This window comes from Scyliorhinus canicula, chromosome 3 (genome assembly GCF_902713615.1).
Source record: "Scyliorhinus canicula chromosome 3, sScyCan1.1, whole genome shotgun sequence".
Lineage (NCBI taxonomy): Eukaryota > Metazoa > Chordata > Chondrichthyes > Carcharhiniformes > Scyliorhinidae > Scyliorhinus > Scyliorhinus canicula.
In genome coordinates, this window is record NC_052148.1 from 251,902,648 (window position 1) to 251,926,958 (window position 24,311).

General features: G+C 47.5%; 1 protein-coding gene across 1 annotated transcript in view; it reads right to left on the reverse strand.

The window, feature by feature from the left end:
• The window catches only part of LOC119963431 (wolframin-like), a 51,869-nt gene that overhangs the window by 20,279 nt on the left and 7,279 nt on the right, over nt 1–24,311 (reverse strand). The window contains exon 2 of the mRNA XM_038792547.1: nt 6,480–6,565. Coding sequence (XP_038648475.1) covers nt 6,480–6,565 — 86 coding nt within the window. The remainder of the gene's footprint in view (nt 1–6,479; nt 6,566–24,311) is intronic.

Here is a 24,311-nt window from a genome sequence, read left to right on the forward strand (position 1 = left end):
CTGGGGACAACACTGCATACTTCCCTTCTGTACTTTCTATTCTTACAACCTCAAGTCCAGATTATTCATATAAATCAAAAAGAGCAGTGATTCCAATGCTGGCCCCTGGGGCCAGCACTGTCTGCTTTCTATCCTTAGCCAATGTTGTATCAATGCAGCCACTGCCCCATAACCCAAAGAGCTTCACTTTTGTAAATAAGCCTATTATCATAGAATCACTACAGTGCAAATCGACCATTCAGCCCATCAAGTCTGTACCGACCATCTGAAGAGCACCTTACTGACGGTCAGGCCCCACCCCATCCCCGTAAACCCACCAAACACTTCAGACACTAAGGGACAATTTATCATTGCCAATCCGCCTAACCTGCACATCTTTGCACTGTGGGAGGAAACCGGAGCACCCGGAGGAAACCCACACAGACACGGGGAGGAAGTGCAAACTCCAAACAATCACCATAGAACATAGAATTTACAGTGTAGAAGAAGGCCATTCGGCCCATCCAGTCTGCACCGGAAAGAGCACGCTACTTAAGCCCTTGCCTCCACCCTATCCCCGTAACGCCACCTAACCTTTTTTCTTTGCCTTTCTCTCTCTCTCTTTTCTTTGGAGACCAAGGACAATTTATCATGGCCAATCCACCTAAACTGCACACCTGTGGACTTTGGGAGGAAACCAGAGCACCCGGAGGAAATCCAGTCACAGGGAGAACGTGCAGACTCCGCACAGACAGTGACCCAAGCCGGGAATTGAATCTGGGACCTTGGAGCTGTGAAGCAACTGTGCTAACCACTGTGCTATTGTGCTGCCTTAAGCGAACGGTCCCTGGCACTATGAGGCAGCACTGTGCCACCTTAATGTGGTATTATAAATAACTCCAGTCAAAGGATAACAAATACAGATGATCTTCTGTATTCAGTCATCCCCAACTAAGCTTATAACAAATTTAGGTCCTGCACCAGGTTAATACTGAGTTTTCATTGAAGTATTTCTCAGAGTTAATACATCAAACCTCACTGTAGTTTTGCTATTCTGCAATTTTGGGAAAAGCAATTAGATGCTTAAAACCATAAATGTAGTCAATTTGCAAATGGCAACTTAAGAGACAGCCAATCGCTATTCTAAAGGATATCAGAAACCCCCTCCTATCAATGTCAGAAGTGGCAGGCTCCAGCCGACACTCTTCAAATAAGAATAAGGCAGACCAATAAGAAGACGGTCCTGGTACTCTAAACTCTCCTTCGAAGACAAAGAAGATACTTTTGTGCTGCAATCACCTTGACACCGGCTTCTCTGTTCAGACAATTGTTCAGGTGTCAAAATTCAAACACAGTGGCATGTCCCTCAATATTGCTCATCAGTTTGATGCTTGGATCATTTGTAATATCCCGTTTCTATACAACGAATGAATTAAAATAACAGCTGAACAGTTGGAAAACCAAATATCATATCTTCAACTTTACTTCTAATGGAAAAGCAATAAAGATGGTAGAGAGGAAGCGGTGTGTAAAGCTGAGTGGAAAATGAAGAACAGGGAAAACACTACAGCCCTGGAGTGTGCTGATACGAAACTTTTTTTAAAAAAAATAATTTTTATTGAAAAGTTTTGAATTTATACAACACCATCAAACCATACTAAAATATCAATGATAACAGTCATGACAACAATCATGAACCTGCGCCCCTCCTCAATGAACAGCCCAACATATTAACATTAAAAGAATGACTAGGGTAAGAGTAGGGCCAGTCAAGGACAGTGGTGGGAAGTTGTGTGTGGAGGCTGAGGAGATAAGCGAGATACTAAATGAATACTTTTCGTCAGTATTCACTCAAGAAAAAGATAATATTGTGGAGGAGAATGCTGAGACCCAGGCTATTAGAATAGATGGCATTGAGGTGCGTAGGGAAGAAGTGTTGGCAATTCTGGACAAGGTGAAAATAGATAAGTCCCCGGGGCCAGATGGGATTTATCCTAGGATTCTCTGGGAAGCCAGGGAAGAGATTGCTGAGCCTTTGGCTTTGATTTTTAGGTCATCATTGGCTACAGGAATAGTGCCAGAGGACTGGAGGATAGCAAATGTGGTCCCTTTGTTCAAGAAGGGGAGTAGAGATGACCCTGGTAACTATAGGCCGGTGAACAAAGTCTTGGAGAGGATTATAAGAGATACAATTTATAATCATCTAGATAGGAATAATATGATTAGGGACAGTCAGCATGGTTTTGTGAAGGGTAGGTCATGCCTCACAAACCTTATCGAGTTCTTTGAGAAGGTGACTGAACAGGTAGACAAGGGTAGAGCAGTTGATGTGGTGTATATGGATTTCAGTAAAGCGTTTGATAAGGTTCCCCACGGTCGTCTATTGCAGAAAATACGGAGGCTGGGGATTGAGGGTGATTTAGAGATGTGGATCAGAAATTGGCTAGTTGAAAGAAGACAGAGAGTGGTAGCTGATGGGAAATGTTCAGAATGGAGTTCAGTTACGAGTGGCGTACCACAAGGATCTGTTCTGGGGCCGTTGCTGTTTGTCATTTTTATAAATGACCTAGAGGAGGGCGCAGAAGGATGGGTGAGTAAATTTGCAGACGACACTAAAGTCGGTGGAGTTGTAGACAGTGCGGAAGGATGTTGCAGGTTACAGAGGGACATAGATAAGCTGCAGAGCTGGGCTGAGAGGTGGCAAATGGAGTTTAATGTGGAGAAGTGTGAGGTGATTCACTTTGGAAAGAATAACAGAAATGCGGAATATTTGGCTAATGGTAAAATTCTTGGTAGTGTGGATGAGCAGAGGGATCTCGGTGTCCATGTACATAGATCCCTGAAAGTTGCCACCCAGGTTGATAGGGTTGTGAAGAAGGCCTATGGTGTGTTGGCCTTTATTGGTAGAGGGATTGAGTTCCGGAGCCATGAGGTCATGTTGCAGTTGTACAAAGCTCTAGTACGGCCGCATTTGGAGTATTGCGTACAGTTCTGGTCGCCTCATTATAGGAAGGACGTGGAAGCTTTGGAACGGGTGCAGAGGAGATTTACCAGGATGTTGCCTGGTATGGAGGGAAAATCTTATGAGGAAAGGCTGATGGACTTGAGGTTGTTTTCGTTAGAGAGAAGAAGGTTAAGAGGTGACTTAATAGAGGCATACAAAATGATCAGAGGGTTAAATAGGGTGGACAGCGAGAGCCTTCTCCCGCGGATGGAGGTGGCTAGCACGAGGGGACATAGCCTTAAATTGAGGGGTAATAGATATAGACAGAGGTCAGAGGTGGGTTTTTTACGCAAAGAGTGGTGAGGCCGTGGAATGCCCTACCTGCAACAGTAGTGAACTCGCCAACATTGAGGGCATTTAAAAATTTATTGGATAAGCATATGGATGATAAGGGCATAGTGTAGGTTAGATGGCCTTTAGATTTTTTCCATGTCGGTGCAACATCGAGGGCCGAAGGGCCTGTACTGCGCTGTATCGTTCGATGTTCTAACTTAAGTTAACACAATGTTAAGTTACATAACCGTAGCGAAAAAATATAGAAACTATAATAAGGAACACCCCCCCCTCTCTCTCTTCCCCCCCTCTCTCCCCCCTCTCTCTCTCTCTCCATCCCCTCTCTCTCTCTCTCTCCCCCTCTCCCCCCCCTCTCCCCCCTCTCACTCTCTCTCCCCCCTCTCACTCTCTCTCCCCCCCTCTCACTCTCTCTCCCCCCCTCTCACTCTCTCTCCCCCCTCTCACTCTCCTCTCCCCCCCTCTCTCTCCCCCCCTCTCACTCTCTCTCCCCCCCCTCCTCACTCTCTCTCCCCCCCTCACTCTCTCTCCCCCCCCTCACTCTCTCTCCTCCCCCCCTCTCACTCTCTCTCTCTCCCCCCCTCATCACTCGCTCTCTCTCCCCCTCTCACTCTCTCCTCCCCCCCCCCATCTCACTCTCTCTCCCCCCCTCTCACTCTCTCTCCCCCCCCTCACTCTCTCTCTCCCCCCCCTCTCTCTCCTCTCTCACCCCCCTCTCATCTCTCTCTCCCCCCCCTCTCACTCATCTCTCCCCCCCCCTCTCACTCTCTCTCTCCCCCCCTCTCTCTCTCTCTTCCCCCCTCTCACTCTCTCTCCCCCCCCTCACTCTCTCTCTCTCCCCCCCTCTCTCTCTCTCTCCCCCCCCCTCTCTCTCTCTCTCTCCCCCCCCCCTCTCTCTCTCTCCCCCCCTCTCTCTCTCTCTCTCTCCTCCCCTCTCTCTCTCTCTCTCCTCCCCCCCTCTCTCTCTCTCCCCCCCCTCTCTCTCTCTCTCCCCCCCCTCTCTCTCTCTCCCCCCCCCTCTCTCTCTCTCCCCCCCCCTCATCCTCTCTCTTCCCCCCCGTCTCACTCTCTCTCGTCCCCCCTCTCACTCTCCCTCTCCCCCCCTCTCACTCTCTCTCCCCCCTCTCACTCTCTCTCCCCCCTCTCACTCTCTCTCCCCCCCCTCTCACTCCTCTCCCCCCCTCTCACTCTCTCTCCCCCCCCTCACTCTCTCCCCCCCCTCACTCTCCCCCCCCTCACTCCTCTCCCCCCCCCTCTCACCTCTCTCCCCCCCTCTCACTCTCTCCCCCCCCCTCTCACTCTCTCTCCCCCCCCTCTCACTCTCTCTCCCTCCCCCCCTCTCACTCTCTCTCCCCCCCTCACTCTCTCTCTCCCCCCTCATCTCTCTCCCCCTCACCTCCTCCCCCTCACCTCGCTCTCTCTCCCCCCCCTCCTCTCTCTCTCTCCCCCCCTCACCTCTCTCCTCTCTCTCCCCCCTCTCTCTCTCTCTCCCCCCCTCTCTCTCTCTCCCCCCCCCTCTCTCTCTCTCTCCCCCCCCTCTCTCTCTCTCCCCCCCCTCTCTCTCTCTCCCCCCCCTCTCTCTCTCTCCCCCCTCTCTCTCTCTCCCCCCCCTCTCTCTCTCTCTCCCCCCCTCTCTCTCTCTCCCCCCCCTCTCTCTCTCTCCCCCCCCCTCTCTCTCTCTCCCCCCCCTCTCTCTCTCTCCCCCCCCTCTCTCTCTCTCCCCCCCTCTCTCTCTCTCCCCCCCCTCTCTCTCTCTCCCCCCCCTCTCTCTCTCTCCCCCCCCCTCCTCTCTCTCTCCCCCCCCCTCTCTCTCTCTCTCCCCCCCCTCTCTCTCTCTCTCCCCCCCCCCTCTCTCTCCCCCCCCCCATCTCTCTCTCTCCCCCCCCCCCCCCCCTCTCTCTCTCTCTCTCCCCCCCAGGTTGCTGCTGCTATTGACCAAGATACCTATCTTTGAGCCAGGAAGTCCAGAAAAGGCTGCCACCGTTTATTGAACCCTTGTATTGATCCTCTCAGGGCAAATTTGACCCTTTCCAACTTTATAAATCCCGCCATGTCATTGACCCAGGTCTCCACACTTGGGGGCCTCGCATTCTTCCACTGCAGCAAGATCCTCCGCCGGGCTATCTGATACGAAACTTAAAGCAGAATTTATGGAGCATGATGCTCAAAAAAAGTCTGCGTTAATAAACCAACATTCAGAAAGGTAAAAAAACCCACAAAGTTGCTCTAGGAAACAGACAAAAGACAGCAGTCAAGAATTCTGGGGGGAGCAGTGGGCAGAAGGGAGAAAATAAAATCGACCCACAAATTATGAAAATCCAGTGTGATAATTGGGGAATGTCAAATGGATTAAAGCTTCTACATATGATCCTTTGATTACTTTTTATCCCAAGTATTATGCACAGTTTTGGTCCCCTTATTTGAGGGAAGATATAGTGACATTGGAGACAGTTCAGAGGAGGTTCACTAGATTGATTCCAGAGATGAGGAGTTTGCCGCATGAGGAGAGATTGAACAGTTTAGGCCTATACTCTCGAGTTTAGAAGAATGAGGGGAGAGCTAATTGAGGTATACAAGATGCTAAAAGTTGTGGAGAAAGTAGATATGGAGCTGATGGTTCCTCTTGTGGGGCATTCTAAAATGAGACATCATAATCTTAGAATAAGAGATAGCAAATTTAAACATATTTGAGGAAAAACTACTTCTCCCAAATGGTTAGAAATCTGTGAAACCCGCTACCCCAGAGTGCTGAGGATGCAGGGACAGTGAGTAAATTTAAGGAGGATTTAGACGGATTTTTAATTGGTAATGGGTTGAAGGGTTATGGAGAATGGACTGGACGGTGGAGCTGAGGCCAGGATGGGATCAGCCATGATCACATTGAGGGTGTAAGGCTTGGGAGGTTAAATTGCCTGCTCCCGCTCCTAGGTAATGTGTTCCAGGGAGCAGATGCAGGGAGATGATTTCACAATCTAGCTCTAGGTCTGTAACATTGTAGGTAGCAGATGAGGAACATATCAGCCATGATAGAATGGCGGAGCAGATCCGATGGGTTGAATGGCCTAATTCTGCTCCTATATCTTATGAACTTAATGATGTTATGTAAAATATATGGTAGATACGTAGCTAAGGCATAATGAGTTTATATAGTTTTATGCTCACACCTTTGGAATGAAGAATTTTTACAGTAAAAATCTAATTCTACCTCAGTTTGTGCCTTTGCATCACCATCTCTGGCATTTTTTTCTTGTTCCTCGATTGACATTTCTTGTTCCTGATTCAACATATTTGCTGAAAATCAAAGCATAGCAAAGGAAACTATTAGCACAAGCTTTAGTATGATGTAAATTGTACCTAATTAAGTTTGGCTGATGAAATTCAACAGAATAGTTTAATAAAACAGTCACAGAACATGGTCACGCCATGCTGCAGAGCTACACATTAATTACACAAACCGGACAGTTAGAAAAACAAATTACACACACCAAGAAATAACTTTAAATAACAATGATGTGGAGATGCCGGCGTTGGACTGGGGTGAGCACAGTAAGAAGTCTTACAACACCAGGTTAAAGTCCAACAGGTTTGTTTCAAACACGAGCTTTCGGAGCGCAGCTCCTTCTTCAGGTGAATGGAGAGATATGTTCCAGAAACATTTATATAGACAAAGTCAGAGATGCTGGACAATGCTTGGAATGCGAGCATTTGCAGGTAATCAAATCATTACAGATCCAGGGAGAGGGATAATCACAAGTTAAAGAGGTGTGAATTGTCTCAAGCCAAAACAGTTGGTAGGATTTTGCAAGTCCAGGCCAGATGGTGGGGGGGGATGTAATGCGACATGAATCCAAGATCCCTGTTGAGGCCGCACTCATGTGTGCGGAACTTACCTATAAGTTTTTGCTCGGCACTTCTGCGTTGACACGCAACAACGCAGAATGCTCGCATTCCAAGCATTGTCCAGCATCTCTGACTTTGTCTATATAAATGTTTCTGGAACATACCTGTCCATTCACCTGAGGAAGGAGCTGCGCTCCGAAAGCTCGTGTTTGAAACAAACCTGTTGGACTTTAACCTGGTGTTGTAAGACTTCTTTAAATAACAAGGCATTTAAAAAAAAAGGTTTCATTTATCATTCCTTCATACCCCCTCCACCTCCTGAAATTATAGCTGAAGATGCAATCCTGATACAGGCTCTGAAAACCGTTCACTACCTCATTCAAACAACTTTAGTCCATGTGCTCTTTTATTACCGAGTATGTAAAAATCCCAACGAGCGACGGAGCACTACAGAGTTTAGTAATTGGAAATGAACTGGACTTGAGAAGTATGCATAGGGGAACATTGAGACGATGGTAATCAAAACATAAGATCAAGAAAGACACAGGAAGAAGTAAATTGGACAAAACTGACTTTAAGGGGATAAGAAAGGAATTAGGAAAATAGAAAGATGCTGAAAGAACATCAAAAGGAAACTCCAAAAAAAACACCAACGGGTGGCACAGCAGTTAGTACTGGTGCCTCATTGCACCAAGGACCTGGGTTCAGTTCCAGCATTGGGCGATTGACTGTGTGGAGTTTGCACATTCTCCCCATGTCTGCTTGGGTGCTCCGGTTTCCTCACACAGTCCAACAATTTGCTGGTTGGGTGGATTGGCCATTCTAAATTGCCCCTTAGTGTCCAAAGATGCGTAGGTTAGGTAGGGTTATGGGGATAGGGCAGGGGTACAGACCTGGGTAGGGTGCCGTTTCAGAGGGTTGGTGCAGACTTGATGGGCCAAATGGCTTCCTTCTGCACTCTTTTTTTGGAAACATTTAAACAGTGTTCAAGAAAATCCATGAAAATATGTACCACTAAAAAGTAAAATCATACTGGATGAAGAAATAAAGGGAAAATTGAAACAAAGGGAAAAGGCATACACCATACATGGGCAACAAATTAAAAGATACCAAAAAGAAAATGGAAAGGTTAGGAAAGAAGTTTTAAAAAAAAACAATTTTGAAGACAAAGAAAAGATAAACTTAAAATATTATAATGAAACAGCAAAGCATGCTATAGCATTCTCCCTGTGCTCCGGTTTCCTTCCACAAGTCCCGAACGACGTGCTATTAGGTAATGTGGACATTCTGAATTCTCCCTCATTGTACCCGAACAAGCGCCAAAATGTGGTGACTAGGGGCTTTTCACAGTAACTTCAGTGTTAATGTAAGCCTACTTGTGACACTAAAGATTATTATTATTAAATAGTTCAAGAAAAAAAATCAGAATAGGTATGGTGCATACACAATTAATTCAGATAGTGACAGTGAAATGGTAGAAATATTAGTTAGTTTGCCTCGTGAGAGCCTGACATCGTGGACATTGGATTAGAAGAAATCAAAAACAATGGGTGCGATGGGTGAAGCCTCCCACGGGTTACCCAACAGCCACGACACCTCGCGGGATCTATCCAAATCCTGCGAGGCGTCAGGATGAGGAATCTGCCCACAATGGGTAGGACCAAGCCGTACTCACAAAAGTTGGCCTGAAACCTACTCAAGCCCTACTTACTCGGTATCTACTGTCCTCCCCAGAGAGGCTGCAGCCGGGTGCCGTTCAGTACTGGTTCACACAAACGTGGACCAGGCTGAACAGCATCCAGGGGTCTCCAAGGCCCTCGGAGGCCCCTGGGTGGCCAGGGATAGTGCAGGGTAGCCACCTGGAAAACGGGTACCTTGGAACTGCTGCCCTGGCACTGCCACGGTGCCCAGGTGGCACTGCCAAACCAACAGGAGCACTGTCAGGGTACCAGTGCAAGTGTGCACACATCTTCCCCAAGTGAGGGCACCCCGCTATGAGGTCCATGGGGCCCCCACAGCCCCCTGCAGGCTCCCTCATTTTCGGACCCCCACCCCCTCCACCTACCTCCCAGAAGCCCGTTTACCTGACCTGCACCCTTCATACCCCCTCCCTCCATTGTCTTTTCATGGGCATGGACCCCCTCAGGCCCTGGCCCTTGGCAATGCCACCCTGACATCCGGATGCCCAAAATAAAGACATTTGAGATAAAAAGGAAAGTTAAAAATAAAGTAAGCGAGCACCTGGTCTGGATCTGCACTTATGAAGAGATAACAGAGACACTATTATATATAATTTATTGAAAAAGGATAGTGCCAGAGGACTGGCTTCCAGCTAATAAAATTCATATATTTAAAAACGGGAGGGAGAACAAATCCAGGAAAACACAGAGACTAGCTTATGCAAGATAATGGAATTCTTACTCAGAATTGAAAGGAAAAAACATCTAAAAACTGAAAGTATAATAAAGGAGTCAGCAGGGATTATAAAAGGCATACTTAACCAACCTTATTGACTGTTTGAAATGGTAACAGAAAAGGTAGATATAGGTAACACAGTAGATGTAACTGATTTGAATTTTCAAAAGGCCTCCATAAGTTTCTGCATAGAAGACTCGAGGCAGAGGTCAGAACATGCACGTTCAGGGGAGAAGGAGCAGAATGGATAGCAAACTTGTTAAAGGTGGGGGGGGGGGCAGCCTCCATAAATTCAGCGTAGTAGGCTCCAGGAAAAGGTCAAAATATATACGGTCAGTGGACAAGGAGAAGAATGGGTAGCAAACTGGTTAAGGATGGCACTGTAACAAAATAGAGGACGACATTCATACAACGTTCAAAATGGAAGTGTAACTGGCAAAGGAATATCAATATAGATAAGTCTGAGGTGAAATAAGGGGGTTAGGTATGTTTTGGCGCAGCCATTTGGGCGCAGCCGCTGTGGCGCGGCCGTTTTGGCGCCGGACGAAATAACATTTCTTTATTTGTAAATTAGCCTCAGTTGAGTTGGCTGCTGGTGCGGGTCCGCTGTCACAAGTGTTTCGTTCTATCACCATCTTTTTATATATTTTTTAACTAAACCAATTCGCATACCCATATGATGGCTGAGGAAGTATCAACGAAACGTGGTAAAGAAAAATTTGTTCATAACGGATTCCTTTACGTCTTTGACAAAACAAGCAAAGGTGACAGCGAAGGGAAATTTTGGCGTTGTGAGCTACAAAACCGATGCAAAGCACGGCTCCATACTAAAGCTGCAAACGTGGTGAGGCAGCTGAACAGCCATTCGCATGATGCTTCTGCTGCACAAGTAGAGGTTGCACTCGTGAAAACTAAAACAAAAAAGAGAGCATAGGAAACCCTTGAGGCACCGACTGTAGTTGTTAATGAATGTTTGACAGACATATCCCAAGCTAGTCTACCAGCCATTCCTAATATATCTGCTTTGAATCTTGCAACAATTTACTTGCAACAATTTACTAGCCACAAAAACTAAAACAATTTCTGTCGTCTGCGCCCAAACGGCCGTGCCAAATTGGCTGCGCCCAATTGTCCCATGGCGCCCAAACGGCTGCGTCCAAACGGCCGCGCCCAATTGTCCCATACCGGAAATAAGGACGCCACACACTTCTTGGAAACTATAGTCAGGATTTTCCCTATGGCTTCAGAATCTGCTGCCACATTCAGATGGATGCCAGAGCATGCACTTTGTGAGTAACAGTCACTCAGCTGTGATTTTTCCAAACTGGCCAATTAATGGCCAGATGGTGGGCGTGTCATCCAATTAAGAACAGCTGTCAGGTTCCCGAAACCGGAGGGCTGACTTAGGCCTTCCAGCGTGGAAGCAGCAATAGGCTCCCCTTTTACGCAAGTGACTGGGAAGGTGCTCAATATACAGAGTCCCTTTCTCCAATTTGTTTTTAAAAAACAGCCTCAACAGTTGGGCCGCCATTGTGGAGGGAGAACGACCTGCAGATGCAGCTGAGGCATGGGTCCTCTAGGCCTGCCCGCTTTGCAACCCGGAGGCCCCCTCCAGGCAGCTACACTGATCCTCAATGTGTCCAGGGTCCCAGAGTGACTGGAAAATGTCAGTCAGTCGACATTAGGCTTTTAAATTGGCTTTTAAGGAGGGATACCCACTGTTTGTGGGAGATGCTATGTTAACCTTATATAAAACCTTGGTTAGGCAAATCTGGTGTACTGTGAACAGTTTTGGTCTCCATATTATGAAAACAATATGTAAAAACAGCAGAAGGAGCAGAAAATGGGCAGCACGGTAGCATGGTGGTTAGCATAAATGCTTCACAGCTCCAGGGTCCCAGGTTCAATTCCTGGCTGGGTCACTGTCTGTGTGGAGTCTGCACGTCCTCCCCGTGTGTGCGTGGGTTTCCTCCGGGTGCTCCGGTTTCCTCCCACAGTCCAAAGATGTGTGGGTTAGGTGGATTGGCCATACTAAATTGCCCGTAGTGTCCTAAAAAGTAAGGTTAAGGGGGGGTTGTTGGGTTACGGGTATAGGGTGGATACGTGGGTTTGAGTAGGGTGATCATTGCTCGGCACAACATCGAGGGCCGAAGGGCCTGTTCTGTGCTGTACTGTTCTATGTAAAATATTTGTTAGAATGAAACCAGAACGGAGAGGAAACCTCTCTTAGCAATGAGCGAGCAGGTTGGGGCTCCATTGTCTAGATGAGTGAAAGCTGAGGTGTGACCTATGTCTTGGAGCTAAGACCCCCCTCTATACTTTTATAATCAGCATGGCTACTTTACAAAAGCTTTAAAATTGGACAAAGGCTTTACGACTGAAGCCAACAAAAACAAAAAATGTTCGACAATCTCAGCAAGTCAGACAGCATCTGTGGAGAGAACAGAGCTAACATTGAGTCTGAATGACTCTTTGTCAAAGCTGGAGAGAACTGGAAATAGGATGAGATTTATACTTTTGTCGGGGAGGAGATGGGTAGAGGGGGTAGGAGGGGTTTGGAGCAGTGGCGCTGGATAGAGGGCCAATGGTAGGTGGAGATTGACAAAGATGCTGTGGACAAAAATACAAAGGGAATGTAAATGGTGGTGATATTGACTGAAAAGGGTGCTGATAGTGGCAAATTAAGAGATCAGAATGTGTCAATGGCAGGAGAGGTAATCAGTGTGCCTTGGAACGACGGGGTAGAGGGGGGGTGGGTGTGTGCAGAGAAGAGATAATCGGTGATAGTGAAATTGTTGGAAACGATTCTCAGAGATAGGATCAATGCACATTTGGAAGTGAATGGTCTTATTAGCGACAGACAGCATTGGCCATAGAAAATAGAGGGGAGCAGTGGAAGGGTGTTTTTTGGAATGGAGGTCTGTAACTAGTGGTGTTCCACAGGGATCAGTTCTGGGACCGTTGCTCTTTGTAATATATATATATATATATATATATATATGTATAAATGATTTGGAAGAAAACATAGCTGGTCTGATTAGCAAGTTTGCGGATGATAATAAGATTGCAGGAGTTGCGGATAGTGATGAAGATTGTCAGAGAATGCAACAGGCTATAGATAGGCTGCAAAAATTGGGCAGAGAAATGGCAGATGGAGTTTAACCCGGACAAATGCGAGGTGATGCAGTTTGGTAGATCCAATTCAGGGAGCTATAAAATGTCAGAACCATCAGGAACATAGAGACAGAGAGAGATCTGGGCGTGCAGATCCATAGATCCTTAAAAGTGGCAGCACAGGTGGAAATGGTGATAAAGAAAGCATATGGCATGCTTACCTTCATAGGACGGGGTATCGAGTATAAAAGCTTGAAAATTGTTACAATTATATAGAACGTTGGTTAGGCCACATTTGGAATACTGTGTACAATTCTGGTCACCACACTACCAGATGGACGTGGAGGATTTGGAGAGAGTACAGAAAAGATTTACCAGGATTTTGCTTGGTATGGAGGGTATTAGCTATGTGGAGATTGAATAAACTGGGATTGTTCTCCCTAGAGAGACGAAGGCTGAAAGGCGACCTGATAGAAGTATATAAAATTATTAGGGGTATAGATAGGGTGAACAGTTGGAGGCTTTTTCCCAGGGCGAAAATGACAATTACAAGGGGGCACAGGTTCAAGGTGAGGGGGGAAAGGTTCAGTGGAGATGCGCAGGGGATGTTTTTACAGAGGGTGGTGGTGGCCTGGAATGCACTGTCAAGTGAGGTGGTTGAGGCAAATACGTTAGCGACCTTTAAGTCTTATCTGGATAGGCACATGACCAGACGGGTGGTCATAACTAGACTAGACCACGACCATAACTAGAAGGATACAGGCAGTTGGTCTAGATATGTCATGTGTTCGGCACAGGCTTGGAGGGCCGAAGGGCCTGTTCCTCTGCCATTGTTGGCTGCGACTCAGACAAAAGGAACTTTTTGGCACTCAGGACAACTGCCATTTTGTTATCCCTAAAGAGGTGATAATGATTCCTGTTGATGCAGAGATAAAATCCAAGAGAATTGCACAAAGGACATTACAAAGGACTTTGAAATTGCTTTTTAAAATTATTAATGGTTGAAACATTACCCATCAAGAATCCAGACCAAGGAATATACATCTTTTCTCCAAATCAGAGGGGAAGTGGGAGTCACCCGAACCACCGCCACTATCAGCCTCCAAGCTGCTGGAACCTGTAATATTGCCTCGACAGTCTGAACTGTGCAGCTCCACATCTTTCACCTAGCAAGCAACAGCTCCGAGCAAGAACTGTCCAGCTTTAATTGTCTGGACCCCCTCTACACTGTTTCTACTGGAACATCTTAACCAGCGCCTACAGACTAATTAATCTCTACAGGCCCAGATCAATGTGGAAGTCATCCCTACTGGAAAAGTGTATCATCCAGCATCATCTGCAACCTGCCAACTTTGAAAGAATACATCATTGTTCTTTGATTCTAGACTCATGTGAAAAAATAATTCTTATTTTCCCTGTGTCCTTCGCCCTGTACCTCTTTCTTTTCTTTATCCCTTGATTACTGCGTGAATGCCAAAAGTGGACAATGTAACAAACCCTCTTCCTGTGTTTTAAGTGTGTAAAATGAACTACCCCAAAACGAAGGAGTTGGGGAAAATATACCACCACTTAAAAGGGGCAATCAAAATCAAATCAGTTTTCTGTTTATGGATCAGTGGTGAGAGGAGAAATCAAGCCCGTTTAAATTAAAGCCCCTACTGTCCGTAATACCCGACTAGATATGTTGAAGATATGAAAGGATTTGATAAGCTAGATGTAGCTAAGAAGAGCTTCTACTTGAGACGATGATCAGAACTAGGAGCTATAAATATAAGACAGGCACTAAAAAAATCTAATCAGGAATTCAGGGGAACTTTCCTTACCTAGAGAATGGTTAGAATGTGAATGTTACTACCATAAGAACTAGTTTAAGGCGACCAGCATTTGTGCACTTAAGTGAAAGCAAGATAAATAAGAGGGAGAAAGAAATAGAAGGATTCGGTTTGAAAACTGGGTAAGAAGAGGCTGATATGGAGCATAAACACAGAAGCTGGTGGACCAAGTGGCCTTTTTCTATACCGTAAATACTATGTCATATGAGTTAACATTGAGTGTTGGTATGTTATTTACAGATGTTTTGCAAACCTAACCAATTCTGCAATTCATGATTATAATGTACTATGTAGTTCCCCAAATTGAAAATAGCATAATTTAACAGCGCGTGTCAGCATGCTATTCACAGGCATTTCACAACCTAGCTCATTCTGCAATTCATATTAAGTTGTTCCTCAAATATCATATACTTGACTTAACCTTTCTCTCACCTCTGGCTTTCAATGTCTCTCCTCTGTCAGATCATTGCTACAGCTATAGGAGGCCTTTTGGTGCAGTGGTAGCACCCGTACCATTGGATCAGAAGCTCCGGATTTGAGTACAATGCCAGGACTTGTTGGGCCATGGAAGGAACGCTCAACACAGCAATGGTTGATAATCAGCTTGGAAATCTTTCCACCACTTACCCAACTATTTCGCAAAGGGTAAAATAGTTACCCTTTGTTAACTACTAAAATAGTTACAGTTTAGTAAATGGATATGAAGATATGCTAACATTACTACAGCTGGTGCTCTTCAGAACTATTGACCTCAAATACACTTCCTGTTTTAAAATTAAGACGGTGCCTTTTTTTATTCAACCTCTGTACCTCTTCCATCTTACCTTATTCAAACACGGTCAATATTTTTAAAATTACTGCTCCTCAACCTACCTCACCTATTCTACTCTTGCCTTTCATCCAAGTTTGAAAATGTAGTCAAATATTTCAGATCAATACTTTAGTCAAAGCGATTTAAACTAAGTTCCTTCCTCTCATTTCCTGCTGCTCACAAGTAATGCTTCCATACAAATTTAGTTAAAACCAACATTATCTAGATTGATGCATTGTGAAAAAAGTGCAATGGAATGTGATATGTTCTATTAGTTTCTATTATTTATGACAGCAGACAAATCAAATGCCACGATTTTCAATGTTTCATCTTTTCCGCCACATATTTTTATAACAATAATAATCCTTATTAGTGTCACAAGTAGGCTTGCATTAACACTGCAATGAAATTACTGTGAAATGCCCCTAGTCGCCACATTGTGGCACCTGTTCGAGAGAGAATTCAGAATGTCCAATTCACCTGACAGGCACGTCTTTCAGGACTTGTGGGAGGAAAGCGGAGCATCTGGAGGAAACCCATGCAGACACGGGGAGAACGTGCAGACTCCACACCGCCAGTGACCCAAGCCGGGAATCGAACCTGGGCCCCTGGCGCTGTGAAGCAACAGTGTTAACCACTGTGCTGCCTTCTTCGGGGTCTTGCAAGAACAAAACATTCACAGGTAAATTTGTCAATATATTGTGTTTACTAAAGGCAACATCAATTCAATTTTGAAAAACCACCTTCACTCCATTGTTTTGAATTTAAGATTAAACGAATTGTTACCCATGTCACAATGCCTACACTTTACATAACTATGTTTTATTGACGGTCAATTCAAGGCAGGCTATTCAAATTTATTTATTTTTAAATAATTTTTATTGGAATTGTTTTACAGAAAATATAACAATGAAATGCAACAGAATAACCCCATAATAACTAACACCCCCCAGACCGTATCAGCGCATGTATCACATCCCCCCCCCCCCCCCCCCACCCCAATGAACAACAAAAAAACGTAAAAATAAATTAAAGTTAAATAGACAAACATAGTCATCGTCTCCCCCCCCCGGGTTGCTGCTGCTGCTGTCCCAGTACCCTATCGTTGAGCCAGAAAGTCGAGGAAAGGTTGCCACCGCCTAAAGAACCCTTGTACTGATCCTCTCAGGGCAAATTTGACGTTCTCCAGTTTGATAAAACCCGCCATGTCATTGATCCAGGTCCCCACGCTTGGGGGCCTCGCATCCTTCCATTGTAGCAAGATCCTTCGTCGGGCTACTAGGGACGCAAAGGCCAGCACACCGGCCTCTTTCGCCTCCTGCACTCCCGGCTCCACCCCAACCCCAAAAATCACGAGTCCCCATCCTGGCTTAACCCTGGATGCCACCACCCTTGACACCGTCCTCGCCACCCCCTTCCAGAACTCCTCTAGTGCTGGGCATGCCCAGAACATATGGGCATGGTTCGCTGGACTCCCCAAACACCTGACACACCTGTTCTCACCCCCAAAGAACCTACTCATCCTAGAACCGGACATGTGGGCCCGGTGCAGCACCTTGAATTGGATGAGGCTAAGCCGTGCATATGAGGAGGAAGAATTAACCCTCTCCAGGGCATCAGCCCATGTCCCGTCTTCAATCTGTTCCCCTAGTTCCCCCTCCCACTTAGCTTTCAGCTCCTCTACTGACGCCTCCTCCACCTCCTGCATAACCTTGTAGATATCAGATATCTTCCCCTCTCCGACCCAGACCCCCGAAAGCACCCTGTCACTCACCCCCCTCGCGGGAAGTGAAGGGAATCCCTCCACCTGCCGTCTAGCAAACGCTTTTACCTGCAGATACCTGAACATGTTCCCCGGGGGGAGTCCAAATTTCTCCTCCAACTCCCCCAGGCTCGCAAACCTCCCGTCAATAAACAGGTCCCTCAGCTGTCTGATGCCCGCTCTGTGCCAACCCTGAAATCCCCCATCAATGTTCCCCGGGACGAACCGATGGTTCCCCCTTAACGGAGCCTCCATCGAGCCCCCCACTTCTCCCCTATGTCGCCTCCATTGCCCCCAAATCTTGAGGGTAGCCGCCACCACCTGACACGTGGTATACCTTGTGGGAGGGAGCGGCCATGGCGCCGTTACCAGGGCCCCCAGGCTTGTATCTCCACAGGACACCCTCTCCATCTGTTTCCATGCTGCCCCCTCCCCCTCCATCACCCACTTGCGCACCATCGACACATTGGCCGCCCAATAATACCCCGAGAGATTGGGTAACGCCAGCCCCCCCCCCCCCCCCCCCCCCATCTCTACACCGCTCCAAAAAGACCCTCTTCACCCTCGGGGTCTCATGCGCCCAAACAAAGCTCATGATGCTGCTAGTCACCCTTCTAAAAAAGGCCCTCGGGATAAAGGTGGGCAAACACTGGAAGAGGAACAAGAACCTCGGGAGAACCGTCATTTTGACGGACTGCACTCTACCCGCCAACGATAGCGGCACCATGTCCCACCTTTTAAATTCCTCCTCCATCTGCTCCACCAATCTGGTAAAATTAAGCTTATGGAGAGTCCCCCAACTCCTGGCCACCTGCACCCCCAGGAATCTGAAACTCTTCACTGCCCTCTTAAACGGGAGCCTCCCAATTCCCTCCTCCTGATCACCCGGGTGTGCTACAAATACCTCGCTCTTGCCTAAATTTAACTTATAGCCCGAGAAGCCCCCAAATTCCGCTAACAGCTCCATCACCCCCGGCATCCCCCCTTCTAGGTCCGCCACATACAACAGCAGGTCGTCCGCATACAACAATACCCGATGTTCCTCCCCCCCCCGCACCAGACCCCTCCATCTCCCTGACTTCCACAATGCCATAGCCAAAGGTTCAATCGCCAATGCAAAGAGCAAGGGGGACAGGGGGCACCCCTGCCTGGTTGCACGGTAGAGCCTAAAGTACTCCGATCTCCTTCCATTGGTGACTACACTCGCCATCGGAGCCGCGTAGAGCAGCCTCACCCATTTGATGAATCCCTCCCCGAATCCGAACCGTTCCAGCACCTCCCACAGGTACCCCCACTCAACTCTATCAAACACTTTCTCTGCATCCAGCGCCACCACTATCTCCGCCTCCCCCTCCACTGCCAGCATCATAATAACATTTAGCAATCTCCGCACATTCGTGTTGAGCTGCCGTCCCTTGACAAATCCTGTCTGATCCTCGTGTATCACTCCTGGCACACAGTCCTCTATCCTGGTGGCCAGAATCTTCGCCAGCAACTTAGCGTCAACATTGAGGAGTGAGATAGGCCTGTATAATCCACACTGCAAGGGGTCCATATCCCGCTTCAGGATCAGAGAGATCAGTGCCCTCGACATCGTCGGGGGCAAAGCCCCCCCCCCCCCCCCATGCCTCATTGAAGGCTCGCACCACCAGATCCGCATACTTTTTATAAAATTCCACCGGGAACCCATCCGGCCCCGGCGCCTTACCTGACTGCATTTGTCCAATCCCCCTGACTAGCTCCTCCAACTCTATCGGCGCCCCCAGCCCCTCTACCAGCTCCTCTTGAACCTTTGGGAAACATAGTCTGTTCATGAAGCTCTCCATCCTCCCCTCTCCCCATCGGAGGTTCCGATCGGTCCAGTTCCTCGTAGAAGTCCCTAAAAACCCCATTTACTTCTGCCCCCTTCTGCACTACATTCCCACCCTTATCCGTCACTCCACCAATTTCCCTAGCCACATCCCGCCTACGGAGCTGATGCGCCAACATCCTGCTCGCCTTCTCCCCATACTCATATACCGCGCCCTGCGCCCTCCTCCACTGTGTCTCCGCCTTTCTGGTGGTCAACAAGTCAAATTTGGCCTGCAAACTGCACCGTTCCCCCAGCAACCCCTCCTCCGGTGCCTCCGCGTATCTCCTGTCCACATCCAGGAGCTCCCCCACCGGTCTCTCCCTCTCCCTCCTTTCCCTATGGGCCCGGATGGAGATCAGCTCCCCCCGGATCACTGCTTTCAGGGCCTCCCAGACCATCCCCACCCCGACTTCCCCCGTGTCGTTGGTATCAAGATACCCCATAATACTTCCCCGGACCCTCCTACACACCTCCTCATCAGCCAGCATCCCCACATCCAGGTGCCAGAGCGGGCGCTGGTCCCGCGCCTCCCCCATCTCCAAATCAACCCAGTGCGGAGCATGGTCTGAAATTGCTATGGCCGAATCCCCTGCTCAGGATGAATAAAATATATTCGGGAATAAACCCTATGGACATGAGAGAAAAAAGAATACTCCCGCGCTCTCGGCCTCCCAAACCTCCAGGGATCCACCCCTCCCATCTGGTCCATAAACCCCCTCAGCACTTTGGCCGCCGCCGGTCTCCTACCCGTCCTTAAACTGGACCAGTCCAGTGGGGGATCCAGCACCGTGTTAAAGTCTCCCCCCATGATCAGGCCGCCTGCCTCCAGGTCCAGAATGCAGCCCAACAAGCGCCTCATGAAGCCAGCATCATCCCAATTCGGGGCATATACATTTACCAGCACCACCGTCTCTCCTTGCAGCCTACCTTTCACCATAATATATCTGCCCTCCTTGTCTGACACCACCTCAGCCGCCTCGAACGCCACCCTCTTCCCCACCTGGATCGCCACCCCCCGGTTCTTTGCGTCCAATCCTGAGTGAAAAACCTGCCCCACCCACCCCTTCCTCAGACGAACCTTGTCCGCCACCTTCAAGTGGGTCTCCTGGAGCATAGCCACGTCCGCCTTCAGCCCCTTCAGATGAGAAAATACCCTAGTTCTCTTAACCGGCACATTCAGCCCCCTCACGTTCCAGGTAATCAGCTGGATCAGAGGGCAACCCGCCCCCCTCCCCCGCCGGCTAGCCATAGCTTATCGACTGCTCGCCCCAGGCCAGCTCGCCCCGCCCGACCCGTTCCCCATGGTGATAACGCCTCTCCTCTACCCCCCCGGCCCACACCAGCTCCTTCCTGGTCATTCCAGCAGCAACCCGGTATCCCCCCCCCCCCAGCCGCGACGCACCCTCCATGGTACTTCCGTGAGTCAGCTGACTTCTGCTGACCCCAACAGCTCCCGCCAAAACCCATCCCCTCCCAGCATGGGGTCATCCCCCTCTTGCCACACCTCCTTGGCACCGCTTCAGCGCGGGAAAGAAAACCTGTAGAGGCCACGCCCCCACCACCAGCTCCGCCCCCCCGCCCCGCAGGAAACCAGAGGAAAGCCCGCGTTTTCACACTGCCACACCCCACCCTTCTGACGCAGCTCCCCAAAATCCAGTTTCACCCCAACCCCCAGCCCCATACAGAAGAGAACATATAAACCACAAACCCCCAGTCCAGCGAACCACGCCCATATGTTCTGGGCATGCCCAGCACTGGAAGAATTCTGGAAGGGGATGGCGGGGACGGTGTCGAGGGTGGTTGGATCCAGGGTCAAATCAGGGTGGGGACTCGCGATTTTTGGAGTTGCGGTAGAGCCGGGAGTGCAGGAGGCGAAAGAGGCCGGTGTGCTGGCCTTTGCGTCCCTCGTAGCCCGTCGAAGGATTCTGCTACAGTGGAAGGATGCGAGGCCCCCAAGTGTGGAGACCTGGATCAGTGACATGGCGGGATTTATAAAATTGGAAAGGGTCAAATTTGCCCTGAGAGGATCAATACAAGGGTTCTATAAACGATGGCAGCCTTTTCTGGACTTCCTGGCGCAAAGATAGGTATCTTGGTCAATAGCAGCAGCAACCCGGGGGGGGGGGTTCCTTATTGTAGTTTCTATTCTGTAACTTTATATTGTGTTAATTTGTGTTGTTGTTAAAATGCTGTGTTGTGCATGGGGGTGGGGCGAATGTTTATGATTGTTAATATTATTGTTGGTATTTTACTATGGTGCGTTATTGTTGTATAAATTCAAAATTTTTCAATAAAAATTATTTTTAAAAAAAAAACCACAAACCCCCAACATTCCCCACAACCATACCCAACAGACAGACCCACCCGGAAACAGAGCAAAAGAAAACTAGCATAAAAAACACGTGTCAAAATTGCTGAACAACAATAGCGAAAAACAGCAACGGTCATAGTGTGTCCCCAGACGCTAGATCGAGTCCAACTTCTCCGCCTGTACAAAGGCCCATGCCTCCTCCGGGGACTCGAAGTAATGGTGCCGGTCCTTGTATGTCACCCACAGGCGCACAGGCTGTAGCATTCCAAATCTGACCTGCTTGGCATGCAGCACCGCCTTCGTCCGGTTGAACCCGGCCCGCCACTTAGCCACCTCCGCACTCCAGTCCTGGTATATTCGCACTATCAAATTCTCCCATTTGCTACTCCTCTCGTTCTTGGCCCAGCGCAGCACACACTCCCGGTCGCTGAATCGATGGAACCGCACCAGCACCGCCCGCGGGGGTTCATTTGCCTTGGGCCTCCTCCCATCAACGAAGGACCCCGCTCCCATCAACGAGCTCAACATCGTGGGCAGGTTATTCAAATTGATCAGAGGCAAGCTTTTCCCCAATTGTGTTGTTACCAAATTTGTAAAGATTGTAACGTGCATTAAGCTATGACATTTAAAAGTTTACACATTAAAATATGTTGCAATATAGAGTAGACAACAGTACATAGATGTATGGCACAGACACATTTGGCCCAACTAGCCTATTCTGGTGTTTATGCTTTTAACAAGGCTCCTCCCACCTTGTTTCATCAAACCCCATCAGTACGTCCTTCTAGTTTGGCATGGCGGCACAGTGGTTAGCACTGTTGCCTCACAGTGACAGGGACCCAAGTTTGATTCCGACCTTGGGCAACTGTGTGGAGCTTGCACCTTCTCCCCATGTCTACGTGGGTTTCCTCCGGGTGCTCCAGTTTCCTCCCACAGTCCAAAGATGTGGTTAGGTGGATTGTTCATGCTAAATTGTCCCTTAGTGTCCAAAGGTTAGGTGGTGTTATGGGGTTCGGGCAGCGAAGTGGGCCTAGGTAGGGCGCTCTTTCGGAGGGTCGGTGCAGACTAGATGGGCCCAATGGCCTCCTTCTGCACTGTAGGGATTCTATGAACTGGGTTCAAATCCAGCCTTGGGTGACTGTGTGGAGCTGGCACGTTCTTCCAGTGTCTGCGCAGATGTCCTCCGGGTGCTCCAGTTTCCTCCCACAGCCTAAATATGTGCAGGTTACGAACAGACTCAAAAACAGCTTATTCCCCACTGTTACCAGACTCCTAAACGACTCTCTTATGGACTGACCTCATTAACACTACACCCCTGTGTGCTTCACCCGGTGTTATCTAGTTACCTTGTGTTGCCCTATTATGTATTTTCTTTTATTGCCTCTTCTTTTCATGTACTTAATGATCTGCTGAGCTGCTCTCAGAAAAATACTTTTCACCTGTACCTTGGTACACATGACAATAAACAAATCCATCCATCCAGGTTAGGTGGAGTGGCCTTGATCACGGTGTGGGATTACGGGGATAGGGTGGGGCAGTGGGCCAAGGTAGTGCTCTTTTGGAGGGTCAGTTCAGACTCGATGGGCCAAATGACCTCCTTATGCACTGTAGGGTTTCAATTATTCTATTCCCGCTTATGCATGTATCTAGCCTCAACTGAAAATGCATCTATGCTATTATCCTCAACTACGCCACATGGTAGCAAGATTCATATTGCCAGTACTCTGAGTAGAGATTTAACAATATTCAGAAACAAAAAACAGAAAATACTGGATAATCGCAGCAAGTCTGACAGCATCTGTGGAGAGAAGGGAGCTGACGTTGAGTGTGGATGACTCTTTGCCAAAACGACAGTCAGACTCTGTGACAAATGTTGGGGGAAAGGCTGACTTAAATAAACATCTCTAAATTATTGTTCAGGCTCAGAAAACTTGTATCCAATGATCAAGATGTGTTTTAACAATAATTTGCACTTATATAGTACCTTAAATGTAGTAAACTGCCCCCAAAGCATTTTAACCAGGACATTTTGAAGTAATACAAAAATGGATGCACGAAGCTCCTAATAAATACAGAATTTGAGGTAAAGAATTACAATCACAAAAGACTACATGCAGAAATTTCCAATATTTTCTTGGAAGAACTACTAGTTTGATCCCAAGGGGAAAAGACCTAATATAATCTCTAGTGACCAAGTTCTGAACTGCATATAGCCCTGCACAACATGCATGAACTTCTGGCTAGCTCCACATATTATGGTCCGTCCCATATAAGCAATTTTTACAAGTTGGTACTTGAACCAAGAACTACCACTGCTTCACAGCACGTCCAATAAATTAAATCCAATGTTTAGTATTCAGCATTCCAAAGTTTTGCAATTTGGCGATCACAATTCCAACCATTTACCTATAATAACTGAATGTCAGTGACCCAGGCAATAATAAATCATACATGCAAGTTTTATATCACAGTCACGTCATGAGGCAATACCCAAAAATATGTATTGCCTCATGATACTAAAACAAAATCACTGGTATTTTAAAAATCTTTATTATTTATCTGCTTCCTTACTTATTCCCACTAAGCTCTTCTATTATGATCAATGCGGGTCCGTTGCTGTCTGAACTTCCAAATGGATGTTCATATAAATTCCTAGAGGCCTCTGAGAGTAATCCAGGAGAAAAGTAATGGGGCCACTCAAAATAAAATCAGACATGGGAAAGGTGGTCGGGCAAGGATGAACATATAAGGAGTACAATGGTGGGAATGTAGTCTGAGACTGGAAATCATGTGAAGAAATCTTTTGGAAGGAAAACCCTAGCTAATAATAATTGGTCACGTAGGTTGAAACAGGGGTACATCGAATATTTTAATGTCAATTTTGTACTGGGGAGGTTGATGGAGAAGGGATATGAGGGGCAATTAACAACTTTGTTAAAGTTGATTACTGCAATTTGGCAAGAATGTTTACAGGACCTTAACTAATGACATAATAAAGGAACACTTAAAACTGTTTATAGAGCCAGTGTCAAATACAAACGATGGAGGAAGAAAGAAAGTATAAGAGCAATTTTACTAGTCATAATCTGTAAATAGATTA